The sequence below is a fragment of the Camelina sativa genome, chromosome 6 (assembly GCF_000633955.1).
Source record: "Camelina sativa cultivar DH55 chromosome 6, Cs, whole genome shotgun sequence".
Classification (NCBI taxonomy): Eukaryota; Viridiplantae; Streptophyta; class Magnoliopsida; order Brassicales; family Brassicaceae; genus Camelina; species Camelina sativa.
The window spans coordinates 2,678,786-2,705,430 of NC_025690.1; the positions used below are offsets into that span (position 1 = coordinate 2,678,786).

General features: G+C 34.3%; 2 protein-coding genes across 2 annotated transcripts; both read left to right on the plus strand.

The window, feature by feature from the left end:
- On the plus strand, positions 5,608-6,743 carry LOC104790194 (allene oxide cyclase 3, chloroplastic-like). The gene is made up of 2 exons (XM_010515897.2): positions 5,608-5,951; positions 6,053-6,743. Exons 1-2 carry the CDS (start codon positions 5,708-5,710, stop codon positions 6,580-6,582), a joined length of 774 nt encoding a protein of 257 aa, XP_010514199.1. The 5' UTR covers positions 5,608-5,707; the 3' UTR covers positions 6,583-6,743.
- Positions 14,178-16,332, plus strand: LOC104790195 (myb family transcription factor EFM-like). The gene is made up of 5 exons (XM_010515898.2): positions 14,178-14,490; positions 14,579-14,868; positions 15,131-15,344; positions 15,452-15,528; positions 15,890-16,332. Exons 1-5 carry the CDS (start codon positions 14,346-14,348, stop codon positions 16,214-16,216), a joined length of 1,053 nt encoding a protein of 350 aa, XP_010514200.1. The 5' UTR covers positions 14,178-14,345; the 3' UTR covers positions 16,217-16,332.

Sequence of the window (26,645 nt, forward strand, 5' to 3'; positions counted from 1 at the left end):
TAGGGCTATTGGTATGTAGTATGACATGACATCTTCTTTGGGTTTGTTCATTTAGGGATTAGTCTGACATGAGTATTATTGATATTTTTCGGTAGGATTCTAGAGGTAAAGAGCTCTATATTTTTAGACAATTTGAGGACCTACTGTGTGCCAATTTGTTTAGAAAAAAAACTTACGGAGAAGCCATCCGGTCCAGCCACCTTGTCAGACTGGATGGAGAAACATGCTGGTTTGATCTCGTCTGGCAAATTTATGGTTATGAGTTCAGCATTGGTTTTCTCTGTAATGCGGGGGCTGATGGCTTATGCAACAGTTATAGTATTTGTGGTCTCTGATGATTTGAAGGGGTTCTAATAGTATTCAGTTATGACATCCAATATTTTGTCGTCTTCATAGAAAGCTTGGCCCTCATCATCCTCTAACATTGAAAACTTGTTGATAATTTTCCTTCCTTTTGTTATGGCATGAAAATATCCAGTGTTTTTATCACCAATGATAAGCCAAAGTTGTCTGCTTCGCTGTTTCCAAAACTCTTGTTCATCTTTCTACGCTTGTTTTAACTCATCATTGATTAATGCTAGTTAGATTAAGTTAAAGTCTTGGCTATACATAGCTTATTCCATCTTTGTGACATCCTAGTTTGGAGAGAGGTTTAAAAGAATTGATTTGGCGACCTATGTCACTGATGTGTCTGTATTTTATTGGTTTTAGCCATAGTTTTTAGGTTTGTTTTGAGTCTTTTATTGAGTCAAAGTGTGCTTTTAGAGTCTTTTATGAGTTTGTACAGGTTCTAGGTTCTTTTGAAGGAAACTGAGTGTTTTGGGGATGGGAACAAGCTTATGGAGCCATTTTGGTGAAGACTGATCGGATTAGCAAATAGATGGAGCAAACACAGAAAAAAGCATCCTAGATCGGCTGATCCATATTTTGGATCGACCGATCTCGAACCCGAAGCAACTTTTCCTTTTTCGATTTAAACTGACTTTTAGGGTTTTATTTTAGTATTTAAGCAAGAGGTACGACCTCTAAAAAGGACAACTTTTATTCTACGCAGCCTTTGAGCACTTGTAACTTTGGGAGAAGATCTCTAATCCTTCTTGACACCTTGGAGAAAATTTCTAAACTCTCTTTATTTCTTTTGCAATTCAATTATGTTTTCTTCATCTTTGATTTGCTGTTTCTGTTTCTCTATGGCTGAGTAGTTTCTCTATTGGGTTTTGGGTTTCAAAGGGTTTTATGATTCTTTAACTATGGTGTTTTAGATTTTGGGTTGATCTATTTTGTTCTTCATTTTTTGTTTTCTTAAAGCCTAAACTAGATTAGCTACCTAGTTTATGATCTTAGGTTTAATTCATCGCGGCACCAAAAGTGTTGTTGAGTTGCTGGAAAAGAACTTAGGTGAGCAAGGTGGACCATAGCCAACGGAAGTTAAAGTTGAGGCATCTTGTGAACTAATCAAACCTGAACCTATTAATTCTTGCTTGATTTGCTAGATTCAAACGGAAGTTTAGGATTTAGTAAATTCATTGCTTAGATAGTTATTGCTGCGGAAGTAGGATAGCTTTACAAACGTGATTTGAGTTCAAGAATTGTGTTTAATGCATCCCTATGTAATCATCTAAATTCGTGATCATAATCCCTAATGATTCCTTGCACCCAATGCTTTTATTTATTGATTTTAAACACTCTTTTATTTACTCCTTTGTTAGTGACTTTCAAACACAAACTTCTTTTGTCTTAGCTATATTTGATCTTGATAATTTCATAGTGCAATAGCTTGGTCTCTATGGATTCGATTCTGAAGTGTTACAACGATACCACTAGATCATGGTGGAGTACACATTGGGTTTTAATTGACCTGTTGATTAGTCACCAAAGTGCACTTATCTTTTTGGTTAAGAGTCTTGAGAGAACTCCAGAGTTAAGCGTGCTTGAGCAGGAGTAGTCTCAGGATGGGTGACCTTATGGGAAGTGACTGCCGAAACTGTGCAAGTGAGGAAAAATCACAAGAAAAGATCATGTGATGATTTGTAGGGATGGTAAAAAGTCTCTAAAACCTCCCGGATGTAACATACGGACCGTCGAATATGGATGGGTTCACACGCCTAGTGAAAGGACGTGAGGCCCATTAAGAAAGGTGGGCCCATGGACTGGGAGTGGACATGGGGTCCATTGAGAGGTGGCGGTCAGGGCGTTACAACTGATATCAGAGCCGAACCCAGACGAGTGTGGGGTCACCGTTGTGATGATATTGCTGTGCAATGAGGATGTTATGATATGTTAGTGGGGGTGAATTGTGACACCCTGGTTTTCGGAGAGGTTTAAAAGAATTGATTTGGCTACCTATGTCACCAAACTGCACTTATCTTTTCGGTCAAGGGTCCTGAAAGAACTCCAAAGTTAAGCGTGTTTGGCTGTAGTAGTTTCAGGATGAGTGATCTTCCGAAAGTGACTATCGGAACTATGCGAGTGAGGACAAAACACAAGAAAATATCATTTGGTGATTTGTAGGGACGATAACAAGTCTTGAAAACCTCCTAGACATAACAAACCGACTGTCGGATATGGATGAGCTCACGGGACTAGTGAGAGGACGTGAGGTCCATTAAGGAAGATGAGGCTATGGAATGGGGGAGGACATAGGGCACACTGAGAGGTGGCAGTCGGGGCGTTACAAGCTTTTTCCGTCTAGTCTCTATTCTCATTTGGCTATCTTATGTGGTATTTTTTTGACCAATGAATTGGCCTTCTGACAACGATTGATTTTACTTTCTACCTCCTCATCTTCTTCTGGCTTCCACTAGTTGCGAATCAGTTGGGTGACTTCTTTGGTCCTTCATAGTGTATTGTCATATCTGTAGAGGCCTTTTTGCCTTTTATGGTGCAGGTCATAGTAAGTCACCAGTGGTCTATGATCCAAGCCCTCAAAGTTGAGATATTTAGTGCAACCTCAACGGTAAGATTCTATCACAGGAGCTATTCGACATTGCTTTATCCAGTCGATAATTAACTTAACGGTCGTATCTTTTTCCACGCTAGGACAAGAAGTTCCCCGCATGTTGAGGATCGAAAAGATCATACTCTGACATAAAGGTCCGCAGTTCAATGTAAGAGCCCTCAGGGCTATCATGACCTCCTTGTTTTTAAGATGAGTCAATGATGTCATTAAAGTCCCCAGTTAGGTACCATGGTTCTTCTCTGTTTTTGTCTATTGTTGATAGTTGCTCTCTAATTGCTTTTATCTTTGTTTTCTCAGGCTTCCCATAAACAAAGGTGATAAAGAAATCTCTACCTTGAGCTTTAATACAAGTGTCTATGAAGGTTGAGCAATATTGAATTATCTCAACTTCCAAATGTTGTTGCTAGAGAAGTGCAAGGCCACCCCCTCCAGGGCTATGAGGTGAGACCTGTTTGTTTGCTGAGAAATTCATACTTTGAAGCTTCGTGAGAAAAAAGTTCATCAGAATTCTTTGTCGCCATGAGGAAAATTATGTCCGGAGAGACTCGTTTGTGAATCTCTCTTAGTTTTATCTTGGGTGAGTTCTAGATAATCACCTTGTTTCGCTTACTTGACTTTGCACCCAAAGTTGTGACGGTTTCCTGCTTGTAGGTTTTGCAATCGGAGGGTGTCTTCTTTTCCTTTTTGGGGCTGCCAATGGTGAATCAACTTGCAGTGAAGGGTGTACTGGCAGATCCTAGCTTAGCTCTTCCAGAAAACTAAGCTTTGCGTTTGTGGTCGCTTCAATTATGTGCTATGCAGTTTCTGCCATTAGGGCTCGGGATTCACCCTAAATAACACTTTGTTTCCTTGTAACTTGTTTAGTAGGGTCAGCACAGCTCACATAGTGGATGGTGGTCTGCTATGCCGGACTCACTAGGGAGGACGCCGGCCGCCTCAAGGCATCATATAAAGCCAAAAATAGAATAAATTTTGCTAGAAAAGAAAATAAAAGTGGGTAAGATCTGTTATCTTGAACTTATTTTACTTCTTTCAGCTAGCTCGGGAACTGTGCCTAAGAGCGTTTTTTGAGAGATGAATAATAGTGTTGATAGAGAATTCTCTAACTAATTCTCAAAACAATCGAATGATAAGACAAAACCAGTGTTCCGTGTCCCACCATCTGACTCCCAAATGCTTGATGGGAATTGTTTGAAATCTATGTATTCAGAGAATTTTGGAGTTTTAGATTCAGATGGAACTGGTAATACATCTGGGACCGATGCTACTGAAAAGATGCATGAACCATCTCTTACATTATTACATAACTTGCACGTAATCTATCAATCGGAAAATATTACAGATCGGCAAAAGCAAATTTTTTTTAAAAAAAAAGCAGAAGCTGTTGGAAGCACATCCAGATCCTGCTCAAGTTGGGTGGACAAATGTGCAACAGTCAAGGACCGCACAAATATTCTTTTTTGTCACTTCTAAATTCTCATAAATATATCTAGGAGTTGATATTTTGATTTTCTTGGAAAGTTCTTACATATAAGGTCCAATCTTAGATTTTTTTTCTTTATTAAATGGACTAAAAACTAAAAAAATGAATGTGATATAAATTGGCCAATTTATATTTTTGGTCCTATGGCAAGATATATATCTACCGGCATGATCATATCATAATAAAATTTGCATTAGAAATGGTCCAGCCCTCTAACGCATCGATGTATATTTTCATGTAGTTGGCAGTAAAAAGTTAGTAAATTGACGAGTTTTACGGTTCTAATGGTTACAGCAGTTGGAATAAATATATTTATGAACCAGACCATTTTTTATTTATCATATTTTTAATAGTAAATATTAAGAATAATTCACTGCATCTCAATTATGGACCACTTTTACGTAAAAAAAAATTTGGTATGCGACCAATTATTATCTGCTCCAAAAATTAGAGTGTGATATAGTCTACTATGTCCATAACATCCCTTCAAAGCCTTAGCTAAGAGAGTTGTCAAAACTTGTTTGGAAATGATACATCTACAAGCAGCTCCGACTCTAAGGGTGTGCCGACGGTGCATATGCACAAAGTCCTATCATTTTTCAACAATTTTACTAAGAATTTTAGGGTCCAAAATTTACAAGTTTAAAAAATATTTATTACAAAATTGTTTTTTATTTATTTTAGCACCGCATCTAATTTTGTTTTGAGTCGTGCCTGTCTACAAGACTGCAACATAGCCATTCAAGAGAGCATCAAAGAAGGACCGAAGATAGGCGAAAAATTCAAACTATTTGTAATGTGACAGTCAGTAGTAAACTTCATGTTTCATAAATTCACAAATTAAGAACATCAAAATCAATTTGATTTTGTTAGTGATCATAGAACTATTTGAAAATATTTTGTATACCTTCGCTAAAACATGCGGATCCACAAGACCTTGATCTTTTGACTTTTTAGTATATTCCCATTACTTTGAGATCTCGTACTCCTTAATATTATTTGTAACACGGTTGTAAGTCAATAAATAAATTACAATGAAATTCTCTAGCTTACGCTTTTAGACCATCGGAACCGAGTGGGAAACTTCACAAAGCATCTTTCGTTAGAAATACACTTTTCAAATAATACGCACGTGCAACTTCAGAACCATCAAATATAAATACAGGCATACAGATGCGTAAACTAATTACACAACTCAACAACCATAAAACCAAAGCCTCAAAGTCAATCATATCAAAGTTTCCAAAAATCTTCTCTCTTGATCAATGGCTTCTTCTGCTGCTATGTCTCTCGAATCCATCTCTATGCCAAATCTCAACAATCTCTCCCGTAACAACCATCACTTTAATCGCAGATCTCTTCTGGGTTTCTCCAGATCTTTCCAAAACCTTGGAATCTCATCTAACGGTCCAGATTTCTTCTCCCGATCGAGATCTACTACCAAGAACCTCAACGTTACTCGAGCCTTCTTCTGGAACTGGGGCAAGAAGTCTGAACTCTCCAGACCAAGTAAGTTTCCAGATCCTTTTGTTTTGTCTTTTTAATATAAAGGACTGACCTTTAACCTCAAAATCAAATACCCAATTCATAAACTCGAGTTCTTGATTCAGACAAGATCCAAGAATTGAACGTGTACGAGCTAAACGAAGGAGATAGAAACAGTCCAGCAGTTCTTAAACTCGGCAAGAAACCAACAGAGCTCTGTCTCGGCGATCTTGTACCATTCACAAACAAACTCTACACTGGCGATCTCAAGAAACGCGTGGGGATCACGGCAGGTCTCTGCGTTTTGATCCAACACGTTCCTGAAAAGAGCGGCGACAGATTCGAAGCGTCTTATAGCTTCTACTTCGGTGACTATGGCCACTTGTCCGTACAAGGACCGTACTTGACTTACGAGGACACGTTCCTAGCCATCACTGGTGGCTCCGGAATCTTTGAAGGTGCGTATGGACAAGTTAAGCTTCAACAGCTTGTGTACCCGACGAAACTGTTCTACACTTTTTACCTTAAGGGTATTGCTAATGATTTGCCGTTGGAGCTTACCGGAACGGCGGTTACGCCGTCGAAGGATGTGAAACCGTCGCCCGAAGCTAAGGCGACGGAGCCAGGAGCAACAATAAGTAACTTTACTAATTAATTCAGTTAGTAACGTGTTTTTGTCGTGGCGGTTTGATTATTGTATTTTTCCTTTTTTAATAAGGTATGGTTGGTAATCGAATCTTTTCATGAGACTTTGAGTTGTATGAGTTTAGTTAACGTGTTGAGGGAATAAAATAAAATTTAGACGTGACTTTTGTACTTTAGTGTTAAAATGGAAACTCGTTTCAGAGTAAACGTTTAACCATACATTTATATAATCTATTTAAACTTCATATTTACAAAAATAAATTGATTTCTGATATTCATCCTTTCTTTTCTTTTTTTTTTTCTTTTTTTTTTGACAGCATATTCATCCTTTCTTATATTTCTGTTTCTCAATAATCTTTATTTGAAACAAAGCTATGTATTCATGCAAAAAAATAAAACTGAAAAACAAAAACAAAATTTAATTTTAAAAAGAATAACTACTATAGAACAAAATTAATTGAAAAGATAGGAAATTGAACGTTAATATTGATTGACAATGTGATTAATAAAATAATAATTCAAACAAAAAACAATTCTTATGTTTCGACACTAAAAATACTATATACAACTAAATAAAGAATAGATCTTACACTGTCACCGCAGCATGTTTTGTTTGTGAACTCTTTTCCTCCAAATTGGCTCTTNAAAAAAAAAAAAAAAAAAAAAAAAAAAAAAAAAAAAAAAAAAAAAAAAAAAAAGAAGAAGAATAGATCTTAAGTTCAAAATTAAATGCTACTAGTATATCTAGATTTTAGACAGTTATGGCAGCGGAGTTAAATGCTAGTACTGTAACATGATGCTTGTTTTCTTGGTTTATATATTCTTTGTTGTTAATTGCATGAATGTTTTTCTNTTTTTTTTTTTGTTTTTTTTTTTGTTTTTGTTTTCTTTTTAAACATTATGTAGAGATGTATGCGTTTGACGTGTCAATGAATCCGCACTTACATTTGCATTTCTAGAAACAAGAGATAAACAGATAAAAAAAAAAATTATCCCTCTCAAATCTTGATATCATATTTGTTGTTGCCAATAAAATTTGAAACTAAAATAAGTAATAGAAGAAAAGTATCTTCTTTTTTACACGTGTAAAAATATTGTAAAAAAAACGCTTTTTTCCATTTCCGGACGAAATTATGTCGTGGTAAATTACTAATTCCCTTCCATTTTTCTACTAAAACTTTTATTTCATTTTCCTACAAAACAAATCTTACCAGTTTTCTACAAAAATTTTCAATTTCATTTTTCTACCCAACAAATTTTACAAGTTTTCCTTCTGACCAATTTCCTACGACTTTAGTTCTGGTAGCAAAATATTTAAATCTGTTTCAATGTATTTTAAATTTAAAATTCTAAATTCGATATTATAATCCAAATTCAAACATTCTTACAAGCAAAGTAAAATAAAACAAAAAATTCCAATGTTCGATCTACGGTCACTACAAATATTACTTGTATAGTTACTAAATATTTTGTAGGTATATCTAATATTTCGTAGCAACAAAATTCTTCGAGGGAGACCTTGTTGCATTCCATAAGATATTTGATTTGAACGTCTTTATGGACTTCACGCTCCTTCAATGTTTTCGTTTCTTTTTGTAACTTAGGAATCCGTGGTAGAGGTAGAGTTGAAGTAGAAGACGAGCATCCTTCATCCAAAGTTTACCAAACCCATATAGCAGCCGCCTCTAATCTTGGAACCAAACATCATTATTCGATGAAGATAGTAGAAGCAACACATATATCAGTGAAAGATGAAACTAAAATTTACTTACTTCAAGTCTTCGAGCATGATAATAGTTAAACTCCTCTTGCGTGGAAGCGTCAGACTGAACAAAGTCATCTCCTTTAGTTTGACCTTGAGAATTTGTGAGCTTTCAACTTACTTTGAGCCATCTCTAGAATCTATTTTGTCTTCGTGTTATCAATTGCACGTGTTTTCTTGTTTAAGTGAGTTTCTTCCATGAAGTGAATCATATTAGCTTTCTTCCCGAGTTCAGTTATCCATGCCAAACAAAACCACAAGTACAAGCTAAAAAAATATGAAAGGAATCTTTTTATGATGTGAAACCATAAAAGCGAAGCATAAACTATAAGGTAAGACAATGTTAAGACCATATCAAACAAAACTAGAAATTAGAGAAATCAAATAAATCTATATAAGCAAACCATAAACTATGTAAAAGAAACCCAAAAAAAAAAAAAAATAGTACCTATTTAAGGAGACATTAAACTGAAAAATTAGTAGTCTTCTAAGAAAAAAATCAGTAGCCTTTCAAGGAGGCGTTAGACTTAAAAAAATAAGTAGCTTTCTAAGGAAAAAATTCAGTAGTATTGGCAATTAATTACCATTTCATCCCAACATCGTTCATATGTTTTTGCATTGTTGTTGTGTATAGTGATGCCTAAACTCAAAACGTCAGAATAGCAAAAAAAAGATGCTCCTTCTGCAAAACCGTTTTGACAGTCTTCAAACTAAAGATGATGACTAAGTTCTACAGCTGTATCAAAAGATAAGATCGATCAAGTTCTAGATTGTTCCATGTAATTCTCTATAAAATCCATTGTAAGCTCATTGAGCAAACTATCTGGAAAATATAATATTTCAGTCAAGTAAAATGAAATTCTTTCATCTTTCTCATGGCATTAGAGCCATTGTAAACTTTAATAGATGATTCAATGGAAACGACCTATTCTTTTCCAAAAAAAGTCCATGTTTCCAGTTCTGTAACAATTAAGCTCAACAACAAACAACTAATATCTATGAAAAATCCAGTTTGAGTCACTCATGTTTTGTCAGAGGCTTATCGGCTTCGTCAATGGATTTGTCACTGCTCCACCACGCACCAGATCTGTCGTCAACAGCGACACAACCACCAAAGTTCCCAATCCTGCATATGAGTCTTGGTTATGCACAGATCAGTTCATCTGTTCGTGGTTGTTTGACACCTTAACAGAGGAGGTTATCATGTATGTTCATAATCTTAACACCTCTTGTGAAATCTGGGTTTCGCTAGCTGAGAACTTTAGTAACAGTAACATTGCTCGGGAATTCTCTTTGCATCTCTCAATTCAACTCCTTTCCAAGAAGGAAAAATAGTTATATGCTTCTTGTCGTGATTGCATCACCATTTGTGATTCTCTGAGCTCCATTGGCAAAATCTATCAATGAGTCCATGAAGTTTTTTGGTTTTTTTAATGGTTTGGGGCGAGAGTATGATCCCATAACTACTGTGATACAAAGGTATCTGAGCAAGCTCTATCCTCCTTCTTTCAATGATGTTGTCACAGAGGTTGAAAGCTTTGATTCCACACTCCGTTCTTATGACGATGTAGATGTTGTCACTCCCCACTTGTCGTTCTAAGTTGAAACAACTTTTTTTTTAATAATAACAATGCTCTAGTGGTCTCATACCCACTAACAACCTAGCAACATTCCCAACAACAGCGGATAACCAAACAATTTCATTAAACCAATAAAGATTATAACACGAAATAATCCATTAAACCAACAAAGTCAATAATCAAATTCCAACATCCTACAATTTTCTATCAACTCAACTTTAGCAACCTAACAATAGCTAGACCACAATCAATCAAGCCTCTAGAACATCTTCCTCCTTATCGCCTTGATTCCAAGATCACATTTTGCCTTTACCTGTACCACAAACACAGATTGAGATGCATGAGTATTGTCATAAACACTCCGTGATGCAATCTTCCTATTTATTGGGCTATACACACAAGCAACTAAGATTCCAATGTTAAGCAACACAAACAAATAACACAATTAAACAAGGCAACAAACAAAGATCAGGTGCCGCTGAAAGTTGGTGCCGACCGACACCCTCATGGTGTCAATCGACTGTGCCACCTGGCAAAGGTTGGTGTCGATCAACACCCTCCTGGTGTCAATCGACACTAGCAACCTGGTGTGGACCGACACCTGCTCTACATTGCATGAAAACCCTATTTGTGTCGACCGAGACCTCCACATGGTGTCGACCAACACTCATTAGTGTAAACCGACACCATCTTTTTCATGTGATCTCCAACATGAATCTCCATCCCAAAACGCCTCTCACTCGACCAAGGCATTCACAAGAGCGAAACCAAGGCACAAAGACACTAAAATCACACAAACATTCAAGGGAATCAATCACATAACTCATAAAAACACAAAACAGAGAATATCAAGCTTAGATAAGCCATGGTCATGCACTCACCTCTTTCAAAGAAAACTCTGACCCTAAACTCACGAAAACAGTCTCCTATCAAGCTTCTACCACGTATACAGCTTCAGATCTCCATCCACTGAGACAAATCTCACCAAAAACGGCTTAGCACTTCTCAAGAACACTCAAAGGAACTTTTTCTCTTTTCTTTTCTCTGAAAACGACAAATGAGCGGCAACATAACCCTCAGAGTCGACTTGAGGCTTAAATACCACGGTAGGGTTTTCCCAATCATACCGCTTTAATTCAACGATTTAAAACCAAACCGACCAAACCGAAAATTGTTAGTGTCGATCGACACCCTCCTTAATATCGATTGACATCCATTCCAAAACCAGAAAATTGGTTTGCGGTTGTTACATGAATCCACTTACGTACTATTGTATCTACCGGTCAAAAGCATATGTGTTGGAGGGATAATCCATTTGTAGGTTCATCTACCGGAAGATATCATTTTGACGAATAATAAGTCAACACCTATTTAGTCAGGAACATGGCATGGTGTGTTTTTTTCCTCTGAAAACTCCGAAAAGGAAGGAATCTTCGGTTAAGTTGCTGAAGTGTTACAAAAAGAAAATCTAACAAATTCATTAATGTTCTTTATTTTTCTATTCAATTTTCGTTGATTAATGAATTGGATATGTCAACCAAAAAAATGTAGAATAAGTAATGCACCGGAAAAAAAAAAAAACAAGAGCCATGATGGCATTTTTGTAAAATTGAGACGGAGAGAGCTTTAGATCCCTTACAATGCAAAAGGGTCAAGACTCAGGCGTATCAGGCATGGACTCATATACATGGTCGGAGCAAATAAGATCGGATAGGTCCGAGACATTTGAATATTGTCACCTAAGTTTTGGTAATTATAAAAGTCAGTTCGTGAACAAGTGAATCACGAAATGTCCCAAGATGATAAGATGATCTATGTTTAATCATAATTTCAAAAATCAGCAAGTCTAAACATCGGTGACAGTTTAGCCTAAACAATATATATGAGAGAATAAACCAATAATAAAACAATTCGTGTATGATGAACTGCTGTGCCGTAAACAATTGAAGTTCATAGGTCGATAACCAATTTTGTATTAGTTACTTTATCTTTTCATTGATATGAGAAGCACATAAAATTTAGTGGGTTATTTATTTACAAAAACTAACTATAAGTAGAGCCCAAGTAAGAAAGATACATAAGGCCGTATTTATATTAGGCTTATTGGGTTCAACAGATTAGCATTAAGGTGTCCTTTTTGTCGGCCGCGGTCAGTGTGTGAATGAACGAGAATTGAATATGGCCTTTTGAGACTCCGAGGGGACAATTATAATATACATCTCTAAACTCCATTTGCCAACTAATTTATAAATTTTAAACACATTCCAATCTAATCAAAACAGATAAGCCCGTTAAACACAATCTTGTTTTCTAGAGACGACCAAATTTTCCACTAATGCATACAGCTCGGGATGTTTTCTGTTATTCTATTTCTATACAACTCTCTTAAGAAAAAAAAACGTAATTTTTTTACCAAAAAGTATATGTTGACAGATACCGGATCAAGAATTAAATTCAAAATTCTCAAATCGTCCGTAGACTAATGCGGATGGTCATGGCGATCGTTTCGATCAATTATCCTAAAACATCACGCGAACATATTAGCTCATTATACACCAATTTCTATAGAGACGACACACTTTTTTTTTCTTTTCTTAATCATTAAAGTTGACAGCTTAGAGCCCTTAATCACATTTAAGTTCATATATAATTCCAAATAATATGGATATCACAACAGCATAGCATATAAATTGATATTTCTAACATTATAATTTATGTCTTTGATTGGGAAAGAGCATCCGCAGGCCATTATACTGGAAGGATACATTCGTATATTTGGTATTAGTGGTAATTGACATAATCAAAATTACTGGTCAAAACACATGATGTGTATTATTGATACTCATTATATTGTGGGGATAATGGATATACACACATAAAAACTACAAATATAGTATGTGCATATATTTATGGATAAGGTTATAACGAATTCAACGAAGTCTCAAGGTCCTATGACATTTCAACAAATATATGACAGGTTTTTTAATTATGGCTTTTCTTCTCCCATGTTTCGGCTGTCTACGAAGAGACATTTGGCTTTTCATATTGGGATATTGCATATATATATTTTCAACGTTTTATATAGATTTTGTGTGGGTGAAAATTCTTACTTATAGAACATTATAGCTCATGCACGTTTAGGATGTGCATATTCTTTCCCACGTATTGAATTTTATAAATGACATAATACAACTTGTATATTGGAGAATGTATGTAAAAATAATTAATATTGGAGAATGTATAGTTTATAGTCTTCCAAAATTCGATTTCTGTTGTATTCGTATCGGATACAGTTTGTAATTTATGAATGTTGGTACCTCACCTCTTCTTTTCTTGTCCGTATGCAACAGCTGTATGGGCACCGCTTGCACGTCGGCTACTTGGTACCTTATTCACAGTCGACTGGACCACGTACTCTTCAAGCTACTCTCAGAGATATCACCATTGACAAGATCACGCTCTTTACTGTTCGCTATAGCTATCAAACCAGTGTTTATCATCTTTGGCAGGAGCGAAGCAAGCCTCGACATGGAGCCAACCCCACTCCCTCCTCTCACCTGGTCAAGCTCATTGATAAGACAGTCCGCAACAGGTTCACGTCCATCCGCAATCAAGGGAACTACTCTTATGATGAAGGGCTGACCTTATGGTTTGCCACTCGGCCTTCTTAGCTATTCTCGGCTGTAACTCTTGTATAAGCTCTAGTTCGATTTTGATTAGAAAACTCACAAACTGGTAACAGTCATTCTAAAACAGTTTTTTTTGTTTGAGTTAATTTAACATTCAATTCAAAAAAAAAAAAAAATTATGAATGTTATAGACGACAATATACATATCAATTACCGAAAGGTAGATCGACTCATGTCTATAATTTTGCATGCAAAGTTCTTAACATAAAAAAAAAAAGATGCATATGCTACATATATATACACAGTTTAACTATAGATTTAAATTAAGAATAAGAATAACTATGCATATGCACAGTTTAACTATGCATAAGAATATACACAGTTTAACTATAGATTTATAAGAATCCAGCCTGATACACCCAAATTGATATTATAAAATCCCTACTAATACAAACTTGGAATCACTTTGGCGAATATTCACCACTGGATCCATACTACTATACAACAAGAAATTAAAATCTCCTTAGATATTATAATTTGACAGTCATATAAAATATTAATTTGGGAAGGTATATATATACACATAATATATAAACAAAAGCAATAAGATTCGCCTTTGTAATGCGACGGCCCGACTTCTCTCTCCCAGAATAATGATCCTTGAGAAACCCTATAGAGCCAGATATACGTTGTCTTTATAAAGAGACACAACCCATCTCTTATCTTGACTAAACTTTTTATATAGTTAAACTTTGTCTATTCAAAAACATAGCTGGATTTGTATTTTGTCCCTTAAACCACCATGACTAAGAACTTAAGCAATATGAAGAATCACAACCACAAACGTGAAAGATGTAGTGAGTACATCGAAGCTCTTGAAGAAGAACGTCGCAAGATCAATGTATTCCAACGCGAGCTTCCACTTTGCTTGGAGCTCGTCACTCAAGGTATTAATTAATCTATGCACACATATATGCGATCTATATATATGTGGATTAACATTAGATCTAAAAGCTTTTTAAAAAATATTTTTAGCGATTGAGGCATATAAGAGGGAGATATCAGGGACGACGACGGAGAACTTGTATGGACAATCGGAGTGCTCAGAGCAGACCACTGGAGAATGTGGGCGTGTCTTGGACCTGTTCATACCTATCAGACACTCTTCCACCTCCGTAGAAGAGGTTGATGACAAAGATGATGATGATGAACACGAATCTCATGAAACCAACATAGATTTCAATGACAAGAACATGAAATCTGACTGGCTCAAGTCTGTTCAGCTTTGGAACCAATCCGACGCTGTTGTTTCTAATAATAGACAGGTAAGATTTTAATTTTTTGACAAATATTAATTATTTGTTTTCATTAACAATTTGAAAGTTAACTGATAAATAAATTGACACATTATATTTTGTATTTTTGGGGAAAAAAACATAAGTATCATATTTTTAAATTTCAAAAGAAAATATAAAATATCCGCAGGAAAAGATAAATATAAAACGTTTGTTTTTTAATAATATAGAGGAAAAAAGATGGTGCAACAAATTCCAGAATTTATAATATGTAGCATTTCACTTTTTTCAGGATTGCTTACAAAACAAGCCGGAAACGCTGGTCAAAGCAGTTTTAAAAAGAAACGATGGAGAAGAGGGGAAAAACAACAACATCAAATTATCGGTGACTAGTAGTAGTGGCGGTGGTAGTGACGGAAGAGGGCAGAGAAAGAATAGGCGATGTTGGTCGCAGGAGTTGCACAGACGTTTCTTGAACGCTCTTAAACAACTTGGTGGTCCTCATGGTGAGTTTCTTCATTTTAATAAAACATTTCAGTAGTCATTTTTTTTATTTTCATTACGGCTCATGATGAAGTTTTAATTAATTCGTATCAATCTTAATTTTTTGAAGTTGCTACGCCGAAACAAATAAGAGAGCTGATGAAGGTTGATGGGTTAACCAATGATGAAGTCAAGAGTCATTTACAGGTAAGTAAATCATATTTCATGAAAATATACATTTAAATAGTAATTACCATAATTGGCAAAAGAATTGAAACTATATATTTGCCAATCTAAGACACATGCGCACGTGAATCTTGAAGAGCGCAGTAAAGTTTGTCGGTATTAAAAGCTATTTTTACCTGATTTTTTTTTTCAGAATATTGGTAAATATTTTATTTGATTTTTTCATGTTTCCTTTTTTAGAGATATATACATGTAAACAAAGTTTTTCGGTATAAATTATTCAATGATTTAATTTTAACATATATTTTTATTTTCATCATTATATATAAAAATCACAAAAGAGTTTCATTAATGTTTCATTTTGTTTTTTGATGATGAATAGAAATATAGGCTGCATGCAAGACGGCCTAGCCAAACAACACCTAACAACGGAAACTCTCAAAACCAACATTTCGTGGTCGTCGGTGGAATATGGGTACCGCAAACTAACCAGTCCACGGCCAACGCCGTCGCATCGGTTGAGACCACCACCGGGATTTACGGGCCTATGGTCAGTCCGTTGCCGTCGGAGTGGCCGAGCCACTCCAATTTTAGTAGCAGGATTTCGGAAGAAAGATCAAGGTGCTCTAACAAAGGAATTCTTCGGTGTAGCTCACCAGCGATGTCGTCTTCTACTCGTACAAAGACGAAAGATGCAAAAATATCATAATTTTTGTTTATTCATTTTTGATTATTAATTAAGAAAAGGAAAAATCATAGACACTGAAAGAGTATATAGATGTTTGGAGTGAGACTTTCTCTATATATTATACTACACAGGATTAAATCTAATTTTGAATGTTCTTTTCTCATTGGGTATATATATAACTTTATTTTGTTCAACGTTACATTTCTTTTAACTTTTTGTTTTTTTTTCTTTACTAAAATGTGAAATTTTTTTGTTTCATACGAGAAATATAAAAGAAAGAACACTTGAGCTGAAAAACGAGCCAGAGAGGCCCACGAACTGAATTCCGTAACATGAACCATCATATCTTTGCATCAGGTCATATGGGTATACCCAATGAGAAAAGAACATTCAAAATTAGATTTAATCCTGTGTAGCTTTGGAAGGTGGTTCTAGTATGGGTAGCTTTGTTGATCATATGTATTAGTTGCTTTAGCAGGATGTGAGACATTTTCAAATACGATAGATTGACGTTTGAAAAACTAAGTACTTCCAGAGTCTCCAGCGATTTAGGCGATGTGCGGTTCCAAACTGTGTATTCTCTTGTCTCGTCTGCTTCATTACAAAATAAACAACTTTGAGGTGGATCCCTTCCTCTGAATTAATTAAGAAAGACTTCGATCTCCCGACCCTATATATATTGTTTGTTCTATAAGTCTATTGTGTGAGATCACCATTCATGATCAAAGATCCATATTAACTTTTGAATCTGATCAGATTATACAATGATATGTGAAATTATAATTGGTTAAAGCTAATGCGTTCTCTTAAGCGTATGTATTCAATTCCGACCACATCGTTTTGACTCTTCCAGGCTTTTAAAGTAAAGATATCATGTTCTAAAATTAGTTTGAGGTGGACTCCACTAATCAAACCTGGTTTCAAAAATCGTAATAATATTTTTGAGATACATTTTCTTAGGAAAATTTAGCCACCAAATATGAATTGTCTCAAATATATTAAACTCGTCCTCAATATGTGTCTGTCGGCCACGTTGCTATTATATGGGCTTTATTCATGGGAAGAATATGCCGGAATCTGAAGAGCATAATCTGCAAATTTGCTATATAAAGTATAGTATTCTCTTGTTGCTTAAATATTAATACAATTATACAAATGCGCACGTTGGGTTCCCTTCTCATATAGAAGTGTACTATTATTCTTTACTTGTTGCCTTTACTTTTTGTAAATACAAACTTTAAAAAAAAAAAAAAATACGTGTTTTCTTGCCACTTAAATTAAATTTAGTGGCCAAAGAGTGAAAGTAACTGAGGTTAGCGCATTGTTCTTCCGTTTGCTTAGTAAGGAAGAACATATTGATTCGACAACCTGAGCAGCCGCAACCATCTTTATCATCTATGAAATGTTTTATCCCATTGTATATAGTTAGCATACGTGGAGTGGTTTACATATTTACATATTCCTAAACGTTCGTAAAGGTATGTGAGTCGATAAATCTATGTGGGAAAGTTTAATATAAAGTTTAAATATTTCCTATATGGTTTGGTTTTGTCACCACAATCAAAATGTTGGCCAATCATGTAAAGATGTAGCTTTATTATTATTATTTTTTTAATTTAATGTTAAATTATATTCAAATAAAAATAAACATTTTTACAAAGCTTGGGTAAAAAATTTCTTAAACAATTTTAAAACCATGTAAATATGTTTAATAAAAAATCTTGCGGCAAACCAAGCTTGGATGCTATTATCCTCTCCATTCTCAATTGTGCTAAGTCGGTTGCGGACATTTTTATCAATTAGCTTTACTAGCTTCTCCATCATAGCTGGTTTCTCTCCATGACGCCGATTATTTCTCTCCAACCAAAGTGAGTGTAATGTGTACTGAAATGCATAACCTATAAGAAGTTTTGTGGTCTTGTCAAGATCATTGCCTCCAAGAAAAGCCATAATCTCAGGCCAGACTGCAGTATTCTTGTTCAAAATAATCTTCTTCGCTAGCGCCTCCCAAACCTGTTGCGAGAACAGACACTAAAAAAAGAGATGTGCAGTAGGGTTAACACTTGCGTTCCATCTCTGCATTTTGTCTTTTGTTGTAAGTCTGTTTTTAACTACCAGCCAAGTGGGTAAAGCAAACTTAGGAGTAGCATAAGGAAACCAGATCATTTTATAGCCCTCCATAATGGGGTGAGAAACCCGAATGATGGGCCAAGTGTCCTTGGTTGTAAACTTCTTGCGTGCAATCATTTCTCCCTTTCTAGAGTGTAACGTCTTTTTTATCCCCACAGTTCGGACAAGTTTGTAGTTCAATATCTCCTCCTCTACTTGGTTTAACAGAGTTTGTCTATGTCTCCTCTGAATTGGTATAGCCATAACCTCTGCTATTGTACTCGTGAGTGGTATCCCAAGAGCAATAATCCCTCTATCACCAAATACTTCATGTAGACAGCCCAAAGAGCACTAGTCATCGAGCCAAAAAAAGGTAGACTCACTATTTTGAACCTCCACTCGATAGAACTGTTTTGTTATGGTCCTGTATTTTAAGAGTTCTTCCAAATCCAAAAACTAGATGCTGAGGTTTCTTGCTCCGCCCACGAGGAACCACTGCATATGAGATGTGGCTTTATTATGGACCATGTAACCTATTTAGGGGTATGTATTAATTTATTTTGCAATTAAGTTGATGGATTTTAGTATTTTTTACTAATAATTTTATTTGAAATAGGAAGACTATTGGGAAACTTGAATCTAGAAAAAGGCTATTGGCGTTCCCGATATGGCGGTTTGATCTATTTCAAATCTTCACTAATATTCAAATATTTCTTTGATTCTGTGATGTGTAATATTAATGATATAATAATCTAACGATAGATCCAAACGAACAGGAATCAGATTAGGGTTTCCTTAATATATGATTAATTAATAGATTGGGATGGGGTTAGGTTCTTAAAAGCAGGATCTTATGTGACCTTTCGCAGTTATCAAAAGCCTAATTAAACAGCTCTTGATACCTACTTTAGGACCATTACGAGATCAAAACACGGGAAAAATAAACAAATAATTAACCAACAAAATGCTTTTCTTGGTCTATACTTTTCATATTAAATTAATGTTACATTCATATGGAATATTCGACTGGACCTAAATAGTAATTGAATAATTGTATAATGTTAGTTCATACATTCTTAATTTATCAACATTTACGTATAAAATATCTCTGATTCAAACAATAAGAAATTAGTACGTGCTAATCTTGTTTTAATCTTCTCTTAAACGAGATTAGAATGGATCAACCAAGTTTGCCATCGTGTATTAGTCTTATAGGAATAGGACTGAAATATATTAATCAAGTTTCAAGGATTCTTTCTTCTTTCCACGATGACTATTCTATTATGTTGAAATGGTAACAATTTTATTTCAATATTATTATCCTATTATTTCTCAATTAAACGATGTAAACAGTAAAATGTAACTAATTAAGTGACACTGTTAAGATATTTATTTGTTTTTTTTTTGTCTACTGGAGATGCATGTTTATTTTTTTTTACATAGACGAACTAAATCCTATATTGTTTAATACCTTCTACATAACTAATTATATCTACAAAACAGTTAAACAGAAAGAAAAAAATCTCATTTTCCTCTGTGTGGTTTAAGGGTGCAATACTTCGGTTTGTTTTCCAAATGTGGATTGCCACACTTAACAGACTACCCATTTGTCAACGCCTCGCAGCATGGGGACAGCTGAGATCGTCTGAGTGTTGTCTATGTACGATCGAAACGGAGTTAAGGGATCACTTAATGCTCGCGTGTGAGTTCTCAGCCCAACTTTGGAGGATGATCTTCAGCAGACTTTGCCCCCGTCAACGGCTATTCTGTTCATGGAACGAACTCCTCTCCTGGACCAGACAATCTTCAAACTCCGCCCCTGCTCTGTTACGCAAAGTGGTCGCACAGGCAGCTATCTATAACATTTGGAGGCAAAGGAACAACCTTCTCCATAACTCTTGCAGGCTCGCCCCGTCCATCATCTTCAAGATACTCGACAGGGAGGTACGTAACATCATCACAGCAAGAAGACTATTGGCGAAACCTAATGCTTCTTTGGATCCGTTAATAACCCAAATCTTTGTAACTCTATAGCAGTTTTGTTTTATTTTTTTGCCTAAGCTGCTGTTGTGTAGGTATTACCTTTTATAAAACCTTTATTCATTACTAATAATATTTACATGTTTAGCAAAAAAATAAAAAAAAAAAAAAATCTCATTTTGGAATTCACTATAGGATGAAAATCTTCTTATTTTAACGTTGAAGCCAGCTCTTAACATTGGCACACAAACTGGGCTAGTGGTGCCGAAAAGTATCCGACGATGGACGAAGCCCATTTCGAAGATCTAAATTTTGATTTTAGTGACTGGAAAAAAAAATAAATTACAAGAAATAAAAGCAATCAAACTAGACAATATAATGCGAAGAAAACATTTCACGTTTTGCTGACATTCTTGGACGGTGTAACGTTTGATGCCTTGATGGTTTAGAAGTGAACATGATACTAATATTCTCGCATGAGAAGTTTTGCTATTTTAATTTTAAGCTCATCTGCTATTTAACCATTTTTATTTACTTTCAACACTTAGTGTAGTACACAAAAAATGACAATCGCCCGAATTTTTTGATATTTTTAGTTTTCTTTAAATTTATTGATTAGCAAAAGTAATCGAGCAACCCCTGCCAATAATATACTAGAGAGAGGCGGCAATGCAACACCTGCCAAAATAAAATATATTATTTTTTTAATATAACTAGGATCTTGTCCGTGCTATGCTGTGAAAATGTTTTTTCTATTGTTTTATTTTAATTATTTTGAAAATAATTTTTGTATGGTATTGGCTCTCACTAGTCACCACATACTTTAACTATATTTCCTCTGTGTAGCTTTCCCACGGCGTTCATATTCTTACCTTTCCTCTCATTATCTTTATCTTGTCGGAGATAATTCCGATCTTTGAAATCATGTGGTTTACCGTATCTCTTATTGGATTCAAATTGCGTCTTCGAAGAAATACAAAGCAACATCGTCATTTTAGCTGATTACTTTGTTATCTCCAATGAACATCTAAAATTTCAATCTTTCATATTATCTCCGATAAGGTAAAGTATTTTGGAGTAGAAAATGGAAAGTGATGTGGAGGGAAAGGAACAACAAACTTCACCATAGTTCTCACAATTAATCACAAGCAGAGATCGAATATTGGATGTTCTCATAATTTTTCGGTTTGCTGAGTAATTGAACGACAACGATTTCTTCACCTATTTTATCTTTTTACGATTTGGGCTAATTACTTGGATTTTAATTATGAGTACACTTAGATTTCTATGTAATGGTATTTTGCTATTAGCCAGTTGGGCTTGGGCCATTTTTTTAAATGCAGCAAATTAACTAAAAAAATTAGATGAAGATTATTGGATACCAAAGTTGAGCTGTATTAATTCTATAATTTGATTGCCTACTTGTTTTAACTGAAGTGTCAGCTTCAGTATTCTCCAAAATGATGAGGTGTCAACACTAGAGAGACGGACATCCTATTTTTATTGTATTGATGTCAACCACATGGATCTCTACTATCTTCATCCCAACTCACCCGCGTCGTGGAGAAGTTATCTCAATCATAATAACTGTTTACAGCTTTAAAAACAAAGAGTCATGATACCTATCATTTTCTCCCAAATGATTAGAAATTTAACTTCTTAATGAACTTAAACATAGAAGATAACTATTTAGACGATTAATAGAAATGACAAAATTAAATTGTTAAAACATTTTTTTCTAGTCATGTATTCATTTTAATATACATAGTCGACAATAATGAGGTGAAGGATCGAGGTCGAGGCACTTTGGAAATAGATTCGGCTCGTCCTTCACTACTGCAATTTCATGCCAACATCTTGCTCAAATAGTCAAATTGAGTATTCCATGGACAGTTATTGGTATCGACCTGCAAAAGAAAAAAGAATCACACCAAATGTTAATGCTCTTAAAAAGCATTTGATAAAACAAGTAAGCAACAGTGTTTCTTTGTATAGTTAATATTATTAAAACGAAAAATATTTTATGAGTATATATTAGCTAGTAAAAAGGACAGGCTTGTATTTGACTACTCTACCATTGCACTATTTTCAATAGCATCAGCACAAACCCAAATTCGAGTTTTAGTTACGTATAGCACTATATATAATATATGGCAGACGTTAAAGATATTAAAGTTAAATTAGGTCAAAGTTTCTGATGGTATAAAGAATCTAAAATCCAAATACGCATATACAAGAGTTCTTCTTTGTAACAAATTTGCAACTAATGTATACTAGTCAATACGTAACTTATATATTTAAATCGGGCAAAAGAGAAAGAAAAAAAAGTTAAACGTTTACATAAACTAAAAATATTCATCAACTAAAATGGCTAATATTTACCAAAGTAAAAGAATAAATTTTACCATTAATTGCATATACGTTACATGTATTTTGTTTTTATTAGTTGAATTAAGAAAGCTTTGGAAGAACTTATAACCATTTTTATTTATTTGCCACACATTATACAAAATGAAGACGTTTGTAAAAATTAACTACATTGTTATATATATCCTTTATCTTATAAATCACAAGTCATTTATCCAATAGAAATTTGACACATAGATTTTTTTGTAATTAAAAAAATCATTTTAAAACATAATAATTTTTTTTCCTATCAGTANAAAAAAAAAAAAAAAAAAAAAAAAAAAAAAAAAAAAAAAAAAAAACTAGATTTTATTGGGTTTTCCATTATCCCTATCTCCTTCAAATATAAATAACCTTCTCTATTAGCAATTTACTGTTGATCGGTTTAATCTCATCCACACTTTTCACTTATTCAGCAAAACAAATATCTTCTATTTTTCCAATGATAATCTTCATGAATTTAAAAATGCACATATATCATGGCTATAGGGTTTTGAAAGCGTGTTGGGGAAAAGTTTATACCATTCCTTTGTGCTTAGCCATACAACCAACCAACCCCACAGGCTTTGAACATCTTCGAAATGATCAACTATATCATGGCTATAGGGTTTTGAAAGCGTGTTGGGGAAGAGGTGATCGTATATTCGTATTGGAGAGATTCAACAACACTAAACGTAGAGGCATGGTTTTCAGAAATTTGGTGTATGTTATTCAGCAAATTCTGGGTAAGTGATTAAATCAAGCATCAACAGTAAAATATTTGGTTTTTTTTATTTTATTTAATCGGCTGTAAAAAAATTCATTGTTATCAGATACAAGCCACATATTGAATGTCAAAACTCAAAAGGCTGAAAACACAATCTTTTGTAAATAAATAGAAGAAGAGTGGGGAAGAAGAGAATGAAGAAGCAAGTTAAAGAAGAAGAATAAACGACGAGAGTCTCAAACCATGTGTTTCTCACTTTGCTGATATGTTCATTAAAAGGTCATAGCTAAATCTTTTTTGCCCATTCAAACACGTTAAATAACGTCGGTTATTTTAAGGTCATAGCTAACATTTATTTTATTTTCTAAAAGTTTTCAATTTGTGAATGGAATTAGTTTAAAAAAAACGAGAAAAGGCCCAAAACAAGCCTAACATGACACAACAAAATAAAAAAAAATGATGATGCCTTCAAATTAATCAAGCTTTAGGTTTTAATTAAATCTTTTTCTTTTTCAGAGCTTCTTATCGTAACAAAAATAAATAAAAAGACAAACTGAAATGAAATATTAGTTCTTAAACAAACATTAACATAATATGATTTGATTACTTCAGTTATTTAAAAAAATAGAGTAAATAGAAATAGTAAATAAAAAATCGAGTTTTAATTTGATAGAATCTATTTAGTAAGAAAACGTAGAAGGAAAAAATTGTCATTGTGTTACCCTAAAATCAAAAGATGAAAAGCCTTACCGACGAAATAGAAAGCTATCAAAAATGAATTTATAATCCTAATTGTTTAATTAAGCATAGAGTATGTCATATAATTAGTTTTTTTAGTTAATTAATATAATAAGTCTATGTTTAAAATTAGATTGTAGAAATCTGATATATCATGGTTTTTGTGGTTTTTAACCATGATATAAGTAGTCTTTTAGAGTCTTTTGATTTGTTTTCTAGGATGTTTTTGAGTCTTCACAGGTTTTCTAAGATTTTGGCATGGATAGAGCGAAATGAAGCAATTAGGATCGTTTTGGAGCATTTAACCGGAGGAAATCAATTTGAAGTCTGATCCTATGAAGAGTGTCGACCGACACCAAAGGAGCATCGATCGACACCAAGCTGATCCGACACAAGACTTCAAAATTGGAAGTTTTACAAAAGTTGCCCGAAGTTTTCCATATTTGCATCATTAGTCTCAGACGTGTTTTAGGACATATATATAGTTTTTGGGTTTTAGAAACCCTGAAGTTTTCTTCTAGCAAGTTTTATTTTTTGCAACCTTGTGAGATTTTGAGAACTTTTGGGAGAGAGAGATCTGAACTGCTTTGAGAAAAGAATTCATAAACTCTCTCTTTACTCTTTTAATTTCAATTGCTTATTATTCAGAATTATGTTTTGTTTTTCATTGAATATGTCTGAGTAGTTTGCTTGTTAGGTTCATGGTTTTTCACAGGGATTTTATGATTTATTAGATATGTTTATTTATGATTCATTATCTTTCTAGATCTTCATCATAGGTTGTTTTTCATATTAATCCTTGATTGGCTATCTAGAATTAATAATCTAGGAAAATAAATCGATATGAGAATATAATTGATTTTCCTGATAAAACCTTTTGATGAGCAAAATTACTTCTTGCAAAGAGATTTGATTTAGTAATTTTGTGAACTTATCTAAACCTGTTTTTAAAGCTGATTTTTAACCTAGAATTTTACAAAGAGATTTGGATTTTTCTGGTTTTAAATTTAGATAATATTTGCAGTGGGAACTGATTTATTTTACAAAAGAGTTTAGAGTTCTAGATCTAATTTTAATTGCTTGAATCCTATTTAATTATTGATTTAATATTTTATAATTTCCTGAGAAATTCCCTGGACCTAGCTTTTTGATCTTCTGAATTTACAACAGTTTTATTAATATTTTGCATTGCTTTTCTTTATTTAAAATCAAATTGTTTAGCATAATTATAAAACTCTATAATTTATTGTGTAGACGTGAGTCCTTATGGAATTCGACCCCTAAGTATAACAGTGACCTCTTAATTTGAGAGAGTAGCTCTATGGTTTAATTTGAGCATATCAATATCCATATTTTGTTTCTAACCTTGTAAATTGTAAGAAAATTTATGAGCTCATATTTCCATATTTATATATTTTTAATAGAGATAAATATCAGTAAACACGAATCGAGAATAGTTTGTTAGAAAACATGATTTTCTCATTAAATGAACAAAGTGTTTGTTATAACGTTCTTATGCTAAACGTGATTATTAAACCCGGACAAACCGGGTCTATACAATTAATTTAGCCTATAAACCGGACATTCTAGAGTCCTTAACCAACTATAATATGTGCAAGTATACCAACTATATACACTTATCTAATAGCCCCCCTCAAGATGAAGGTGCAAAGATGTTGTAAACACCCATCTTGGAAATGATCTCTTGGAAATGAGCCGGATGTAATACTTTGGTGAGGACATCCGCTAATTGGTTCCCTGTTCTAACATGCATAGTTTTAAGAAAACCAGAATCTACCTCCTCCTTGATCTTATAGCAATCCAAATCAACAAGCTTATTTCTCTCGTGAAAAACTGCATTATTAGCAATATGCAATGCTGCTGTATTATCATCGTAGAGATAAGCAGGAGGAGTGAATGGAATCTTCAAATCCTGCATGAGTCGAGAAAGCCAAATGAGTTCCTTGGTTGCTAAAGCCATGGCCCGAAACTCTGATTCTGCAGAACTTTGAGAAACCGTATCTTGTTTCTTCAATCTCCACGATACCAAAGAACCTCCAATGAATACACAATAACCTATAACAGACCTTCTATCGTCAGTACAAGTACCCCAATCTGCATCAGAAAATCCATGCAGGTCAAACTTGTCATCAACTTCGTAAAAGAGTCCTTGACCCACTGTTCCTTTCAACTATTTCAAGACTTGATGCACAACAACTAAATGAGTATCTCTAGGAGCATGAGAATACTGACAAAGTTTGTTAACTGCAAAGGAGATATCTAGTCTTGTTATTTGTAGATACATGAGTTTACCAACCATCTTCTTGTACTGAGTGGAATCAGGTAACAAAGTGTTTGCTTCTTTTGTGATCTTCACATCGGGATTCATTGGAGAAGCACAAGGTTTACTGCCAAGAAAACCTGTAGTAGATAACAGCTCAAATGTGTATTTTTGTTGGCAGAGTGAAATGCCTGTAGAAGATCTTGCAATCTCTATGCCGAGGAAGTACT